We start from the raw sequence: 12663 nt of genomic DNA on the forward strand, positions 1-12663 counted from the left end.
GAATATGAATTTAAAGTTGATTTTAACATTTTTTAAAATCTTGATTTTCAGTATCACAATATCAAAGAAAGATCTGAAAGACTTTACTCGTGAAATAGCTGTGAAAAATGAAGACAAAGGATTGAAAGCTGGTAAGATTTAAACAATTATTTCTAATTTCATTGAATTTTAGCTATCTCAAGTTTAATGTTTACTTTTTTTGTAAAAGTTTTCTTGAAAACAATCATTTTGTTGATTACAAAATGAATATATATATTAGTTTTTATTGCATTTAATTTTTCTATAAAGCACTCAGCCCACACTTTAAGGTGGTTGCTGTTACGAATGGCACCCAGCTGTAAAAACCCTGACAGACAGTGAAGCCTGGTGCAATCTGCTCCCCCCCCCCCGCCAAATTGTCCAACCCGTGCAGTTAAATAGCAATGATGATGATGATTCATTTTTATTACACCAATATATGTCTGGTGGCATGTTATGTTTAATTGGAGATAGAAAGTTTATAACGGAATTCTCGTTACAAAGAGTAAAATTTATGTGGAGATGAGAATCTAGTCAAATGTTTAATTAACTGATATAAAGAGCCACAGTATTGACCAAGTTTTTATTACATACATTTAGCAATATCAGGATATATTTAGGATTAGATTCTAAAAGGATTTGAGAAGAATGGTGATATTTTTTAGTATTAGTGTGATATTGTTGACGTAAAGAAATAAAAATTTTTGGTTTGTTGCATACTGTGTTGAAAAGCAGATATCATACAATATATTCCATCATACTTGAAATAAAAAAAAAAAAAAGAAAACTTATATGATGTAAAGTTTATTAAATTAATGCTATCTTTAGCACTGGCTATAATATACATGTATATTTGTTTATATGAGTTGGAAAAACAGCTCTCTTATATGTTTTCTCTATTGGTGTGTGTGTGAGATTTCATTTTCATTCCCTCTCAAGTCCCATGTTTTGCAATTTTGATATTTTTCATATTTTTATATTAAGAAAGGAGCCCACCAGTTGGCTATTTTATTACATAATTTCCAATTTATATTTTCATTTTCAAGCTATGGAGAAAGCATTATTATACTTTGATTGTCATGAACTTCCACAGAACTGGACTAAAGAAGAATTACTTGGGACTGATGATGATAGTGAAAATGATGATGAAGATGTAAGTAAACAAAATTCCTCTCTATTTAATCTCCCCCCACCTCTATCTGTCTATCTATATATCTCAATTGTAAATTTGAGAATAAATTAAAGGAAACATGTAACTTTATAAAACAATTTATTTTATGTTATCTACTTATATAATCTATTTTAAGTTCAGTTCTGAAATTAGCAGTATTAGAATATCAAATTTTGAGATGTGGTCTTGCTAGTACTGACTTCATATTTCAATATCTATTATTTTAATGGTGCTTTTCCTTGCAATAAAAGTTTTGTTCCATTTTATGTATAGCTATAGGGGATACTTTCAAGAAAGTTAACAGATTGAAGCTTCTGATTTATAGATTATTGTTCAGCTAGGGAAAATAAACCTTTCGCTTGAATAGAAACAAAATTTTTGTAGTAGTGTGGCATATAAAGTGAAGATTGTCTTAATAAGGTCAGATGTTCAGAGTAACATTGTTTTTTTTAGGAATTAGTTTTTCATTTCAGTTTCTCTACAGCAAGACACCTGTTTATGTCCTTTCATAGTTTAACATTTCATCACCTGGTACAAAGCCACCTCCTTCAATATTACTCACCCTCTTAGGTGAGGGGTCTTTGTCTTGGCTCATGTTATGCAAGCAGGACTGACAGAGCAACAAAGGGAACATCTCTACGAGTCCCTTCTGCAGATTACCTTGATGATGGATGACAGACTGTTTTATTTTGGCTGGTGATTTCAATCGGCATGTTGGATAATACTCCAATAGAATTCATGGTGTATATAGACCTTATGGCTTTGGTTCTTCAAGCAAGGATAGAATAAGGCTGTAGGAATTCTGTGATGCTAATGACTTTTTGATTTTGTGCCAGGAAGAAGTACTATTGCAGGAGAAATTTTTAGCAAAAAGTAAACTACTGTACTTAGCTCCCTGATCTGGTGGTCATTGTGGAAGCTAAGAGTAGATGAGTGGCTAGTGAGAGGCCCTTCCTGTTATCATAGTTCTCCAGTCCATAAAGGAGGAATTTAAGATTGGTAGATTACGGGAACTCCTCTGTACTGCTAACCTGGTTTTATGGCTGAAATTGTTATAGAATTTAAAAAAATAATAAAATTCTATAAAAGATACAAATACAATCATATAAGAACAAGTGTTATATTATATTTTTTTTGTTTGTTATATTTTCTCTTATTTTTCTTCGTTTCCAGTCCTCTGATGATGAACCTTGTGAAGAAGAAGATCGATTTGTAGCTCAGTTGTATAAATTTATGGACGACAGAGGTGTGTATTAAACTTATTTGCTGATACTTTTCTTTATCTTTGTCAGATGTAACTAAAATGATAATTTTCAAACAGCAGAGAAAACTTAATGTTTGGTTAATTATCATAGTAATGTAGTTATTGTATTGGTCACGCTAAGCTGATTTTCTATAATTTCTTAGCTTAGTGTGTCTTTGATTGTCTACACTGGTTTCAGTGTAATTTTGATGTTAAGCCAACATTTTTGGCTGTGGTGTTCTGCCTTTGTTGGTTATTGCATTAATAGGACAGGATAGATTTCATGACTTGGGTCTAGTTGTAACAGAAAACTTTAGTATTGGGGTTTTACTACTAAATTCTCTTAACAATGTCAGTGATGGACAATAAACTGAAGATGGCAAGTTGTTAATATTTTATATGAACATTAGAGAATTTAGCTGGCATTGATTACCCTTTTAGCTTTTAAATTTGACTCCTTGTGTTGTTGTCTGTGACTTAATACTTTTTGCCTATTATCAAAATCAAATTTACATTTCCAAACAGGAACACCAATCAATAAAGGACCTTCGTTAGGGAACAGAGATTTGAATTTGTATAAGCTCTTCAAAATTGTTCAGAACTTCGGAGGATATAATAAGGTACAGTTTATATATTTACATTTTTTTCTTCCTATCTGCCTTTTAGAACAGATAGGGAGAGAGAAAGAGAGAGTGAGAGTGATGAGAAATGTTAACACTTTGATAAATATTTCTTTTTGTAATTATTTTTTTATATGAATTCTGCTTTATGTAGGAAATAGGTCTAAATTGCTCAGCCATCACTTATACATAGGATCAGAGATTCCACAAATGTTGCTGTCAATTCTTGTCAGTTTCAACTCATGATACTAATTCTCATTATATCTATACCAGGAAATCAAAATATTAATGATCTTGATCCGCTTAACCATAATTTTCACCAGTGAGACTGTACACCTTCACTATAACGATAAAAAAAAAAAATAAACAGTGCAGTAATGATGTGTGTTTGTGCATCTGCCTGTGCACATTGATGAAATTGGATAAACTGAAACTATTGAAGCCTATCAGAATTGGAATTATGGATTGAATTAGTTTCTGTGTGACAGACTTGATTCATTATACAATTTAACAATTTAACACCACCACTTAACCCTTTGGGTACCTTTAGCAAAGTATAGTATGTTATATCTGAATAGGTGTCCAGCATAAAGTTGAATTCTTGCTGCACTGCTTCTTCCTGTAGTGACCTATCAATTGTTGTTTTCTACTTACTCCCAACCAGTCTTTGAGGTTTTGCAAAATGGTCACTGGCACTTACATCTAATGAAACTGTGATCAAATTAAAAACAAAAAACAAAGCAAAAGAGATTTATAAAAACTGAGAAATCTATGAAATTTGAAACCATTTTATTTGGGATTCTATTTTGAATCATTGTTCACTGCATTTCTGAAAGTGATAGGAGGAGTGCCTGTAACTCAGAGAAATTGGAAGAGGACCTTCTTTTATTTACATGTATTAACATACATAACACAAAAATATGTTTTTGTGTGTACATGATGGGGTTTGTACATTTTCCATCTAGCAAATTCCACTTATAGAATATTGGTCAATCTAAACACTTACCCATGGCACCATCCATGCATTGAGATTAAGATCAGAATCATGTGTTTTAGAAGTAAAATATACAGCCATACCTAAGAGGTTAGAAATATCTCCTTATTTCCTGTCTATCATTTTATATCCATTTTTTCTCTTTCTTTTCTTCTTGTAGGTTACAAACACAATGAAATGGAGATGGGTCTACTCAAAAATGAAAATGCCTGCATCCAATAATGGCTCACATCAGATAAAGAATGCATATAAGAAGTAAGTTCCTTTTAAATTTTGGATTTATGCTATATATTGTAAATCTTGAAGGATGATTGTTTTTACCAATAGCAGTAAACAAACTGATGTAGCTTATTTAAACAATTAAAAATTTAGTTCTAATTTTTTTTGATGATTTCCACAATGATTACTTTATACCAGGTAAATATTTTATGGCTTGTACTGGTAAAGTTCAAAGGTCACATGAGAGCAATGTTTCTTCTAAGTTTTCTGGCCTTCAGTGTACAAAAATTTTGTTGCATCATTATTTTTTTTTGTTGCCGGACATAATTATGTGTACAATGAAGGAATAATATACATAATTATTAATTACTATTACTACATTATTTTAGTTAATGAACCCTTCATGCAACCATTACTTTCTTGTGTGAAAATGATGAGCTGGCAAAATAATTAATGCATTGGAAAAAATGCTTAGCAAGCTTTTTTTCTGACTCCTTACACTCTGAGTTCAAATGCCACTGATGTCCATTTTGTCTTTCATCATTTCGAGGTCAATAAAATGAAGTACCAGTTAAGTCCTGGGGTTGATGTGTGTGACTTCCCCCGTTACCTCAAAATTGCTTGTCTTGTGCTTAAATCTGAAATATTTATTTTCTTGTGTACACCTAAATTTCTTTTGTGCACTGGTTACAAAACTTGTTTGCATGGCTTAGAAGGTGCAGTGATATGTTGTATACATATGCATATTATATACACGAATAAATACAATATATTTTTGTGATGAAACTTTTCTTATTTCCTCTTCAGATACTTGCATGCATTTGAAGATTTTTATCGCAAACTTGGAAGTACAATGGGAACAATTAGCCGTCCAAGAAGCAGTCGACACAGTACAGGAAGAAGCATTTTGTTTTTAAGAGCTAGAGATAGCTGTCGTTCACCACGTGATCGGAAAAATGCTGTTAAAGAAGAAGAAAAGGTAAGTTTCTATGTTCTTTTGGAAAATTCTGTTTTAAACATGGTTGGTTTAATAGCTTCATTTAATGATAATACAGTAGAGCTGATGTTATTTTAAATAATTACTTTTTACATTCTTGACCTAATCACCAGGGTACTTCAGTAATTACTAATCAACAATGAAGTCAAATGTTAAAAAAAATTTGAGTGATTCTTTAATGTCACATATAAATGTCTTTATGCCTTAAAACCAAGGTACCTTTTAAAAAGCCTGGGTATGGGTGCTGGTGCCATGTAAAAGTCACTGGTGATGGTACCACATAAAAAGCCCCACTCTGTAAAGTGGTTGACATTCGGAAGTGCATTCCAGCTGTAAAAACCAAGCCAAAGCAGATTATGGAACCTGCTGTGGCATGGAAAACAAAACAAACATTATATGTTGATTATATATATAAATATATATATACACACACACATACACATATAGGCGCAGGAGTGGTGGTGTGGTAAGTAGCTTGCTCACAAACCACATGGTTCTGGGTTCAGTCCCATTGCGTGGCACTTTGGGCAAGTGTCTTCTACTATAGCCTCGGGCTGACCAAAGCCTTGTGAGTGGATTTGGTAGACGGAAACTGAAAGAAGCCCGTTGTATATATATATATATATATATATATATATATATATATGTATTTGTCCCCCCAACATTGCTTGACAACCGATGCTGGTGTGTTTATGTCCCCGTAACTTAGCTGTTCAGCAAAAGAGGCCGATAGAATAAGTACTAGGCTTACGAAGAATAAGTCCTAGGGTCGATTTGCTCGACTAAAAAGGTGGTGCTCATGCATGGCCGCAATCAAAATGACTGAAACAAGTAAAAGAATAAAGAATATATAAGGTATAAAGACATTCAGCTATTAATTGTAGGACAGTGTGTTTGTGTATAAGTAATGTTGGTTTATTAATGATGCAGAATTTCAATAGCCTGTTTATTAATTACTTAGATAGATTGGGATAAAAGTTTCAGTTGTAGTACTTGGTAATCTAAAGGTGACTTGTAGCCTAATGTATTTTACTTTTCCATCCTGTTTCTTATTTAGAATAAAGATGATGATGACAAGAAAACAAAAGATTCTGACAATGCCAAAAGTAGTTCTGATACTCAGTCTGCCACCAATGTTGAAGAATCTGAAAATGAAGTTTGTGTCAAGAAAGAGCCCAAAGAGAAAGCCGATGAAGAACCTGTGAAAAAGGAGACGAGTAAGAAAGATAAAGTGAAACGAGAGAAAGAACGAGTTAAAAAGGAAGTGAAAGAAGAACAAGACGATGGTGATACAAAAGAAGAAAAGAAGAGTGATAAGAAAGAAGATTCAAAGCACACGAGAAAGCGGGATGATGACAAAAAGGCAGATTCGTCATCAAAAGGAGCTGAAAGGAAAACCACCAAGAAAGATAAGGAAGCGAAAACACCAGATGTTAAAAAAGAACTCCCAAAGAAAAGGGTTAGTTTATATAAACGTGTGTGTGTGTGTGTGGTGTGGTGTGTGTGTGTTATAATAATGATGGCGAGTCTCCAGTTTATCAAATCAATAAATTAATGTTTCTTCTTGGTTGACTGACTGAAAATTCCTTAGTTTCTATCCTACCACCAACACTGTGTTTTGTGCAAGTCCAAAACACTTAATTTTCAAATGATTCTATCCATTTGGCTGAAATTGGGTTTCACCACATGAGGCTGGGACAGATTTTCAAATGGTCTAGTCTATTTAACTGAAAGTTGGTATCATAAGGTTGGGATAGATTCTCAAAAATGGTCCAGTCTATGTAGCTGAAAGTGGATATTTAAGGATGGGACTGATGTTCATTGTGAAAAATAGTAAATACTATAATTAATAATGTTTTATTAGCTTGCAGTTCTGAGTTCAAATTATAGTGGGGGTATAATTTACAGGGTGCTGGTCCAGGCTAACACGACTATACACATTATGTAAAGCATTCTTCATACAAGTATCACTACAAACCAGTAGCTAATTATATAATAATTTATCTGTTTGTAGTTTAGACATACATCAACAAAGAAATAGTTTCATTTTACAATATTCCATTTATTTAAGGTGGTCAGATGGCAGAAATGTTAGCACGTTGGGTGAAATGCTTAACAGTATTTCATCTGTCTTTACGTTCTGAGTTCAAATTCCACTGAGGTCAACTTTGCCTCTCATCCTTTCAGGGTCAATAAATTTAGTACCAGTTGTGTACTGGGGTTGATCTAATTGACTGCCCCCTCCCCCCATTTCAAGCCTTGTGCCTAGGATAGAAAAGAATATTCCATTTATTTTGTAATATACAAATTCTAACTAATTTAAGGGAAGAGGGTATTTTATCTTTGTCCTCTTTATTCTTTAATCAATTTTTTGTTTTTTAGTTTTGAAAATATTCTCACATCTTATGTTGGTATGATTCCTATTATTAATTATTACTCAACTTTATGGTGGCAAACTGGCAGAATTGATAAGCATGCTAGACAAAATGCTTAGTGGCATTTCATTCAATTTTACGTTCTGTGTTCAGATTCTGCCTGGGTTGACTTTGCCTTTCATTCTTGTGGAGTAGATAAAATAAGTACCAGTTGATTGATCACTGGGATTGATGTAATTGACTCCCCCCCTCCCCTGAACATACTGGTGTTGTGCCAAATTTTGAAACTGATTATTATTAGCTTTGGAGAGCAAATAGTGCTTGTTTTGTTTGTAATTCCTAATGGCACTAGACTGTGCTTAAAGTTCATAATACCTGCTAAAATTCTTCAGTAATTCATAATCCATTTTACAATTAAAGTGTAAATAAAGTAATTATTGACTGGTGCAAGTCCCCAAATTTTAAAACAAGTCTTTAATTTTTTTGGTGTATATATATATATTATATATATATATATATATATATAAACATGTATAAAAATCCATGTTATTGGTAATTTACAGGTTAGAAAACGGTCAACTAGAGGAGATGATGTTAAAAAAGAAACCGATGTTAAAAATACACCAGAGTCAATGAAATCCAAATTTGATATGTTTATAAAAGATGAAAAAGGAAGCAAAGAGACAAAATCTGCAAAAGAGGAGAAAAGTACAAAAGAGAAAAAGAGCAAGGAAGATAAAAATAAAGACAGTCGGGAAGACAAGAAAGAAACAAAAGTTAAAGCTGAAGTCGATGAAGAGGGTGATTCTAAGAGGTAAATATAAATATATTTACATGTATATGCATACACATGTATAGATGCATTCACAAACATGTACTTGTGTGAGTGTATATATACAGTTATGTATGATTTAGTCTGAATATATGCATGCACTGTTTCGACCCTGTGCTTGAGGCGACCTATTGAGTCAAGTACACCAACATCAAAAATCAATGGAAAATGTAGTTGTTATCCCTGTGCCGGTGGCACGCAAAAAGCACCATCTGAATGTGGCCGATGCCAGTGCCGCCTTGACTGGCTTCCGTGTCGGTGGCACGTAAAAAGCACCCACTACACTCACAGAGTGGTTGGCATTAAGAAAGGCATCCAGCTGTAGAAACACTGCCAGATCTGACTGGAGCCTGGTGCAGCCTTCTGGCTTCCCAGATCCCGGTCGAACCGTCCAACCCATGGAGAACGGACATTAAACGATGATGATGATGATGATGATAGAAAGAAATTATTTGAGATCTGTTGGCCTCATATCAACAGGATTTTATTTAGCTTATTCTTTTCTCTCTGCTATGCTCTGAGGAACTTTTATCTTTTTCACACTTACAAGGACTTTTTGTTTAATGCAGTGGTTTTCATAATATCTTGAGTCGTAGATTTAATCTGTCACTTTGGTTTAACATCTGGTCCTTGGTTGTTTTTACCTGACATTCCTCTTATATTCTGTAAACATTTGGGGCTGAGTATTTGGTTTAACACTTTTGATAACAACCCGCCTGAGACCAACTTTGGTTTTATGATAGAAACTTATTGCTTTTAAGTGATTTCAGTTAAAACTTCCTATGAGATTTCAGTATTATTTTACTAAATGGCTCATGGCTCAGTGGTTAGAACGTCAAGCTTACGATCGTGAGGTTGTAAGCTTGAGTCCTGGACCGGACTGCATGTTGTGTCCTTGTGCAAGACACTTTATTTCACATTGCTCCAGTTCATTCAGCTGTAGAAATGAGATACAACATCACAGGTGCGAAGCTGTATCGGCCTTTCCTTTGGATAACACTGGCGGCGTGGAGAGGGGAGGCCGGTATGCATGGGTGACTGCTGGTCTTCCATAAACAACCTTGCCCGGACTTGTGCCTGGGAGGGTAACTTTCTAGGTGCAATCCCATGGTCTGTGTCGTGACTGAAGGGGTTCTCAGATTTTACTAAATTCTTCATTATTTTCAAAATCATTTGAAACAAAGGCACTATTTCAACAGAAATATGCTTACAAAATGGTTAAGAATAACTTTCTTCCTTGCTCATATTATTACTGCTGTACTTAGAAAAGGCCATGGTTGATACTCGTTCTTTCAAGTAGTCCCAGAGTCCGTGATAAAGGACATAGTTGTTATCCTTCCATTTTGACAAAGCTTTAAAAAGAATATTTATCTCACCACCATATATCTAGAGGTTTGACAGTCTGTACTGTTTACTTCTCATCTGTCTGTGGCCTTTACATCTCTCATATTGCTCTGCATTTCACTATTCAAAATTCTAGATACTTTTAAAATTATGGCTGGTATGATTTATGGTTGGAATACCTTTGGTCATTGTTCTACTTGACATTAAGGCTTCTGAATTAAGCCATAAAACATTGTGATAATTATTATAAATGGAGAAAATCAACCATTTTTATGAATCAGTGAGAGTGAGTTTTTTTTTTAACGGAAAAAAATCCCTTTATTTTTCATTTGCTTTTTTTCTCTCCACAGAAATGAGGAACCTGCTGATAGTGAGGATGATGATGATGACGAGGAAGATGAAGAAGAGGAAGAAGAAGGAAAATCTGTTGGATTAGGTGGTTCTGGTGAATATCCTACAGGAACTAAACTCAGAGTCAAGTATGGAAGAGGGAGGAATCAGAAAATATATGAGGCAAAAGTTAGTAATCTGTTCTTTAAAACTTCTTGATAATGCATATATAAAATATATATATATTTAAGTTTAATAATTGCTCTATAAAATGTCAGTTACTAATCTTGGTATGCATGTAACAGCTAGTTAGGTCCATTTTAGAAAGATTTACACTTTAGCATTTAAACCAGCTTTATCCAGTCAAAATATTCTGCTTGTTTTATGTTTAAACTGGTCAGATCTGGCCTCTCACACCTACCCTACAATGTCATTCTAAAAATAAACAATCATATAATTGAACAGCATCATCTGAATGCTAAACGCTTAAAACAAATACAAATGTCTGATTTTTCACCTGTTTTCTAAATACATTTGAAAGCTGGCTAATTATCGGCATTTTTTAATTTACACTGTGTCATTTTAAAATTTAAAATAATAAAATCTAATCCCTGTTGTTCATCTCTTGCATTATATTTTATTTTACTTTTCCAGGTTGTTGAATTTGGTGCTGAGGGTGGGCATGAACAATATTTAGTGCATTATGCAGGGTGGAACACTAGGTAAATATGGTGTTATTGTTGTTTTTGTTGTTGTTGTGTAACTTGAGGTCTGCTCTAATTGAGAAAATCTATGTTATGTGTATTTCTTTATTGCCCACAAGGGCCTAAACAAGGACAGGCAAAGGGATTAAGTCGATTACATTGATCTCAGTGCGTAACTGGTACTTTGTTTATCAACCCCGAAACGATGAAAGGCAAAGTCAACCTTGGCGGAATTTGAACTCAGAACGTAACGGCAGACGAAATATGGCTAAGCATTTCACCTGGCGCGCTAACGTTTCTGCCAGTTTGCTGCCTTCACCTATGTTATATGTAGGTACTTGGTCAAACAACTGGGTTAGACCCCACAGATTCAATACTCCAGATACATTATGCCCTAGCTTATTGGTCAACTATACAATACCTACAGCAAGTAGTGGTTCATGGTATAATTTATATTAACCCTTTTAATACCTGGTTCTATAAAACAAACTTCTTGTTTTAAAGTGATCTAAATTTAAAATTTCCATTAAAATTTCATGTTAATTTATATTCCAAACTCCAGCTTAAAAATGACAAGGTTATTTTTGTAAATTCCTTTTTCAAATTTAATTGGAGACAAATAAAATGTATTTCAAGAGAGATAATAAAAGAATTAAAGTAAAGAAGACCATACGTACCACTGGCTACCGTTTTAACTCACAATCATAAAGCTACTGAGGAGCTTTGTGAAACAACATGCATTTCATAAATTAATGATATTATTTAGGTTTAATGAAGTTTTTAACTTTGCATCAGGAAGAAACCAGTAGCTGAAGCAGCTGGTTCAGTAATTAGTGTGTAGCAACTCTTTTGCTTAGTGAACTTCAGTAATGAATGCTTAGATGATGATGTGCATTGGGCTGTTTATATATATGTCTTATCCACTGTCTGGACTATTATTCCTATATAAGTTTCAATAGGGAACTCTGTCAAAAGCAAGCAAGGTGAATGTTATTTGAAATATGGTTGATGTTGTTCCTCTATGTTTAACCCTTTCATTACTTTATTTTGAGATGCTCTGTGTTTCTTTCAATTACTTTAAATATAACAAAGAATTTAGTAATATAACTAAGTTATCATTCAGCTAGTGTTAGGAACATAAATTGTGATTAAAGTTTGGGGGAAGATTTTAATTCAAAACTTGTGAAAACAAGACATTTGTACTCAGAGTCAGAGCTGGTTTCAGCCGGGTTGGTAACGAAAGGGTTAACCTGTAATTGTGATATACACCCCAGCACAGAAGTTATTGATAATGTGATAATGATATATTACGTTAGATAAAAGTTAGAGGATATATTCTTTAAGTATTTGTAAAATTTAATATCTGATGTTTTTCTTTTATCTTTCAATTATTTTTCATTAGGTATGATGAATGGGTCAGGCCTGAAAGAATTGTCAAAGTTCTTGGTAAGCCTGAATTGGGAACAAAAAAGAAAGCGAAGAGTCATTCACCAAGATCTCCAAAGGTAAATGTATGGGCATAGCTGTCCTTTCATTCAATTTTGTTAAGGAAATTTTATAAAACTAATTACTTAAAATTACTAGGTTCTAATATTTTTAGATAAATAAAATCTTGATTGAATTATATAAAAAAAAAATCAATAAAAAAAGGGAGAAAAAAATGTCATTATTTCAATTTTTTGAGTTTTTGTAATGTTAAGCAATGTAATGTAATGCAATACATGCATGCATATATTCTGCACTTAGCACTACTTGAGTGAACTGGTCCTGTTGTTGACATTCTTTGTTGAATATGAACATCAGCATTGGTCATTCT

At 33.4% G+C, this 12663-nt stretch overlaps 1 protein-coding gene across 1 annotated transcript in view; it reads left to right on the forward strand.

Annotated features, from left to right (window-relative positions):
* LOC115222473 (AT-rich interactive domain-containing protein 4B) overlaps window positions 1–12663 on the forward strand; it is a 78037-nt gene that overhangs the window by 52565 nt on the left and 12809 nt on the right. The window contains exons 8-18 of the mRNA XM_036511618.1: window positions 52–131; window positions 1065–1171; window positions 2363–2435; window positions 2958–3052; window positions 4207–4301; window positions 5073–5244; window positions 6320–6721; window positions 8201–8451; window positions 10164–10332; window positions 10798–10865; window positions 12250–12352. Coding sequence (XP_036367511.1) covers window positions 52–131; window positions 1065–1171; window positions 2363–2435; window positions 2958–3052; window positions 4207–4301; window positions 5073–5244; window positions 6320–6721; window positions 8201–8451; window positions 10164–10332; window positions 10798–10865; window positions 12250–12352 — 1615 coding nt within the window. The remainder of the gene's footprint in view (window positions 1–51; window positions 132–1064; window positions 1172–2362; window positions 2436–2957; window positions 3053–4206; window positions 4302–5072; window positions 5245–6319; window positions 6722–8200; window positions 8452–10163; window positions 10333–10797; window positions 10866–12249; window positions 12353–12663) is intronic.

Source organism: Octopus sinensis, linkage group LG20, assembly GCF_006345805.1.
Source record: "Octopus sinensis linkage group LG20, ASM634580v1, whole genome shotgun sequence".
NCBI classification, from domain to species: domain Eukaryota; kingdom Metazoa; phylum Mollusca; class Cephalopoda; order Octopoda; family Octopodidae; genus Octopus; species Octopus sinensis.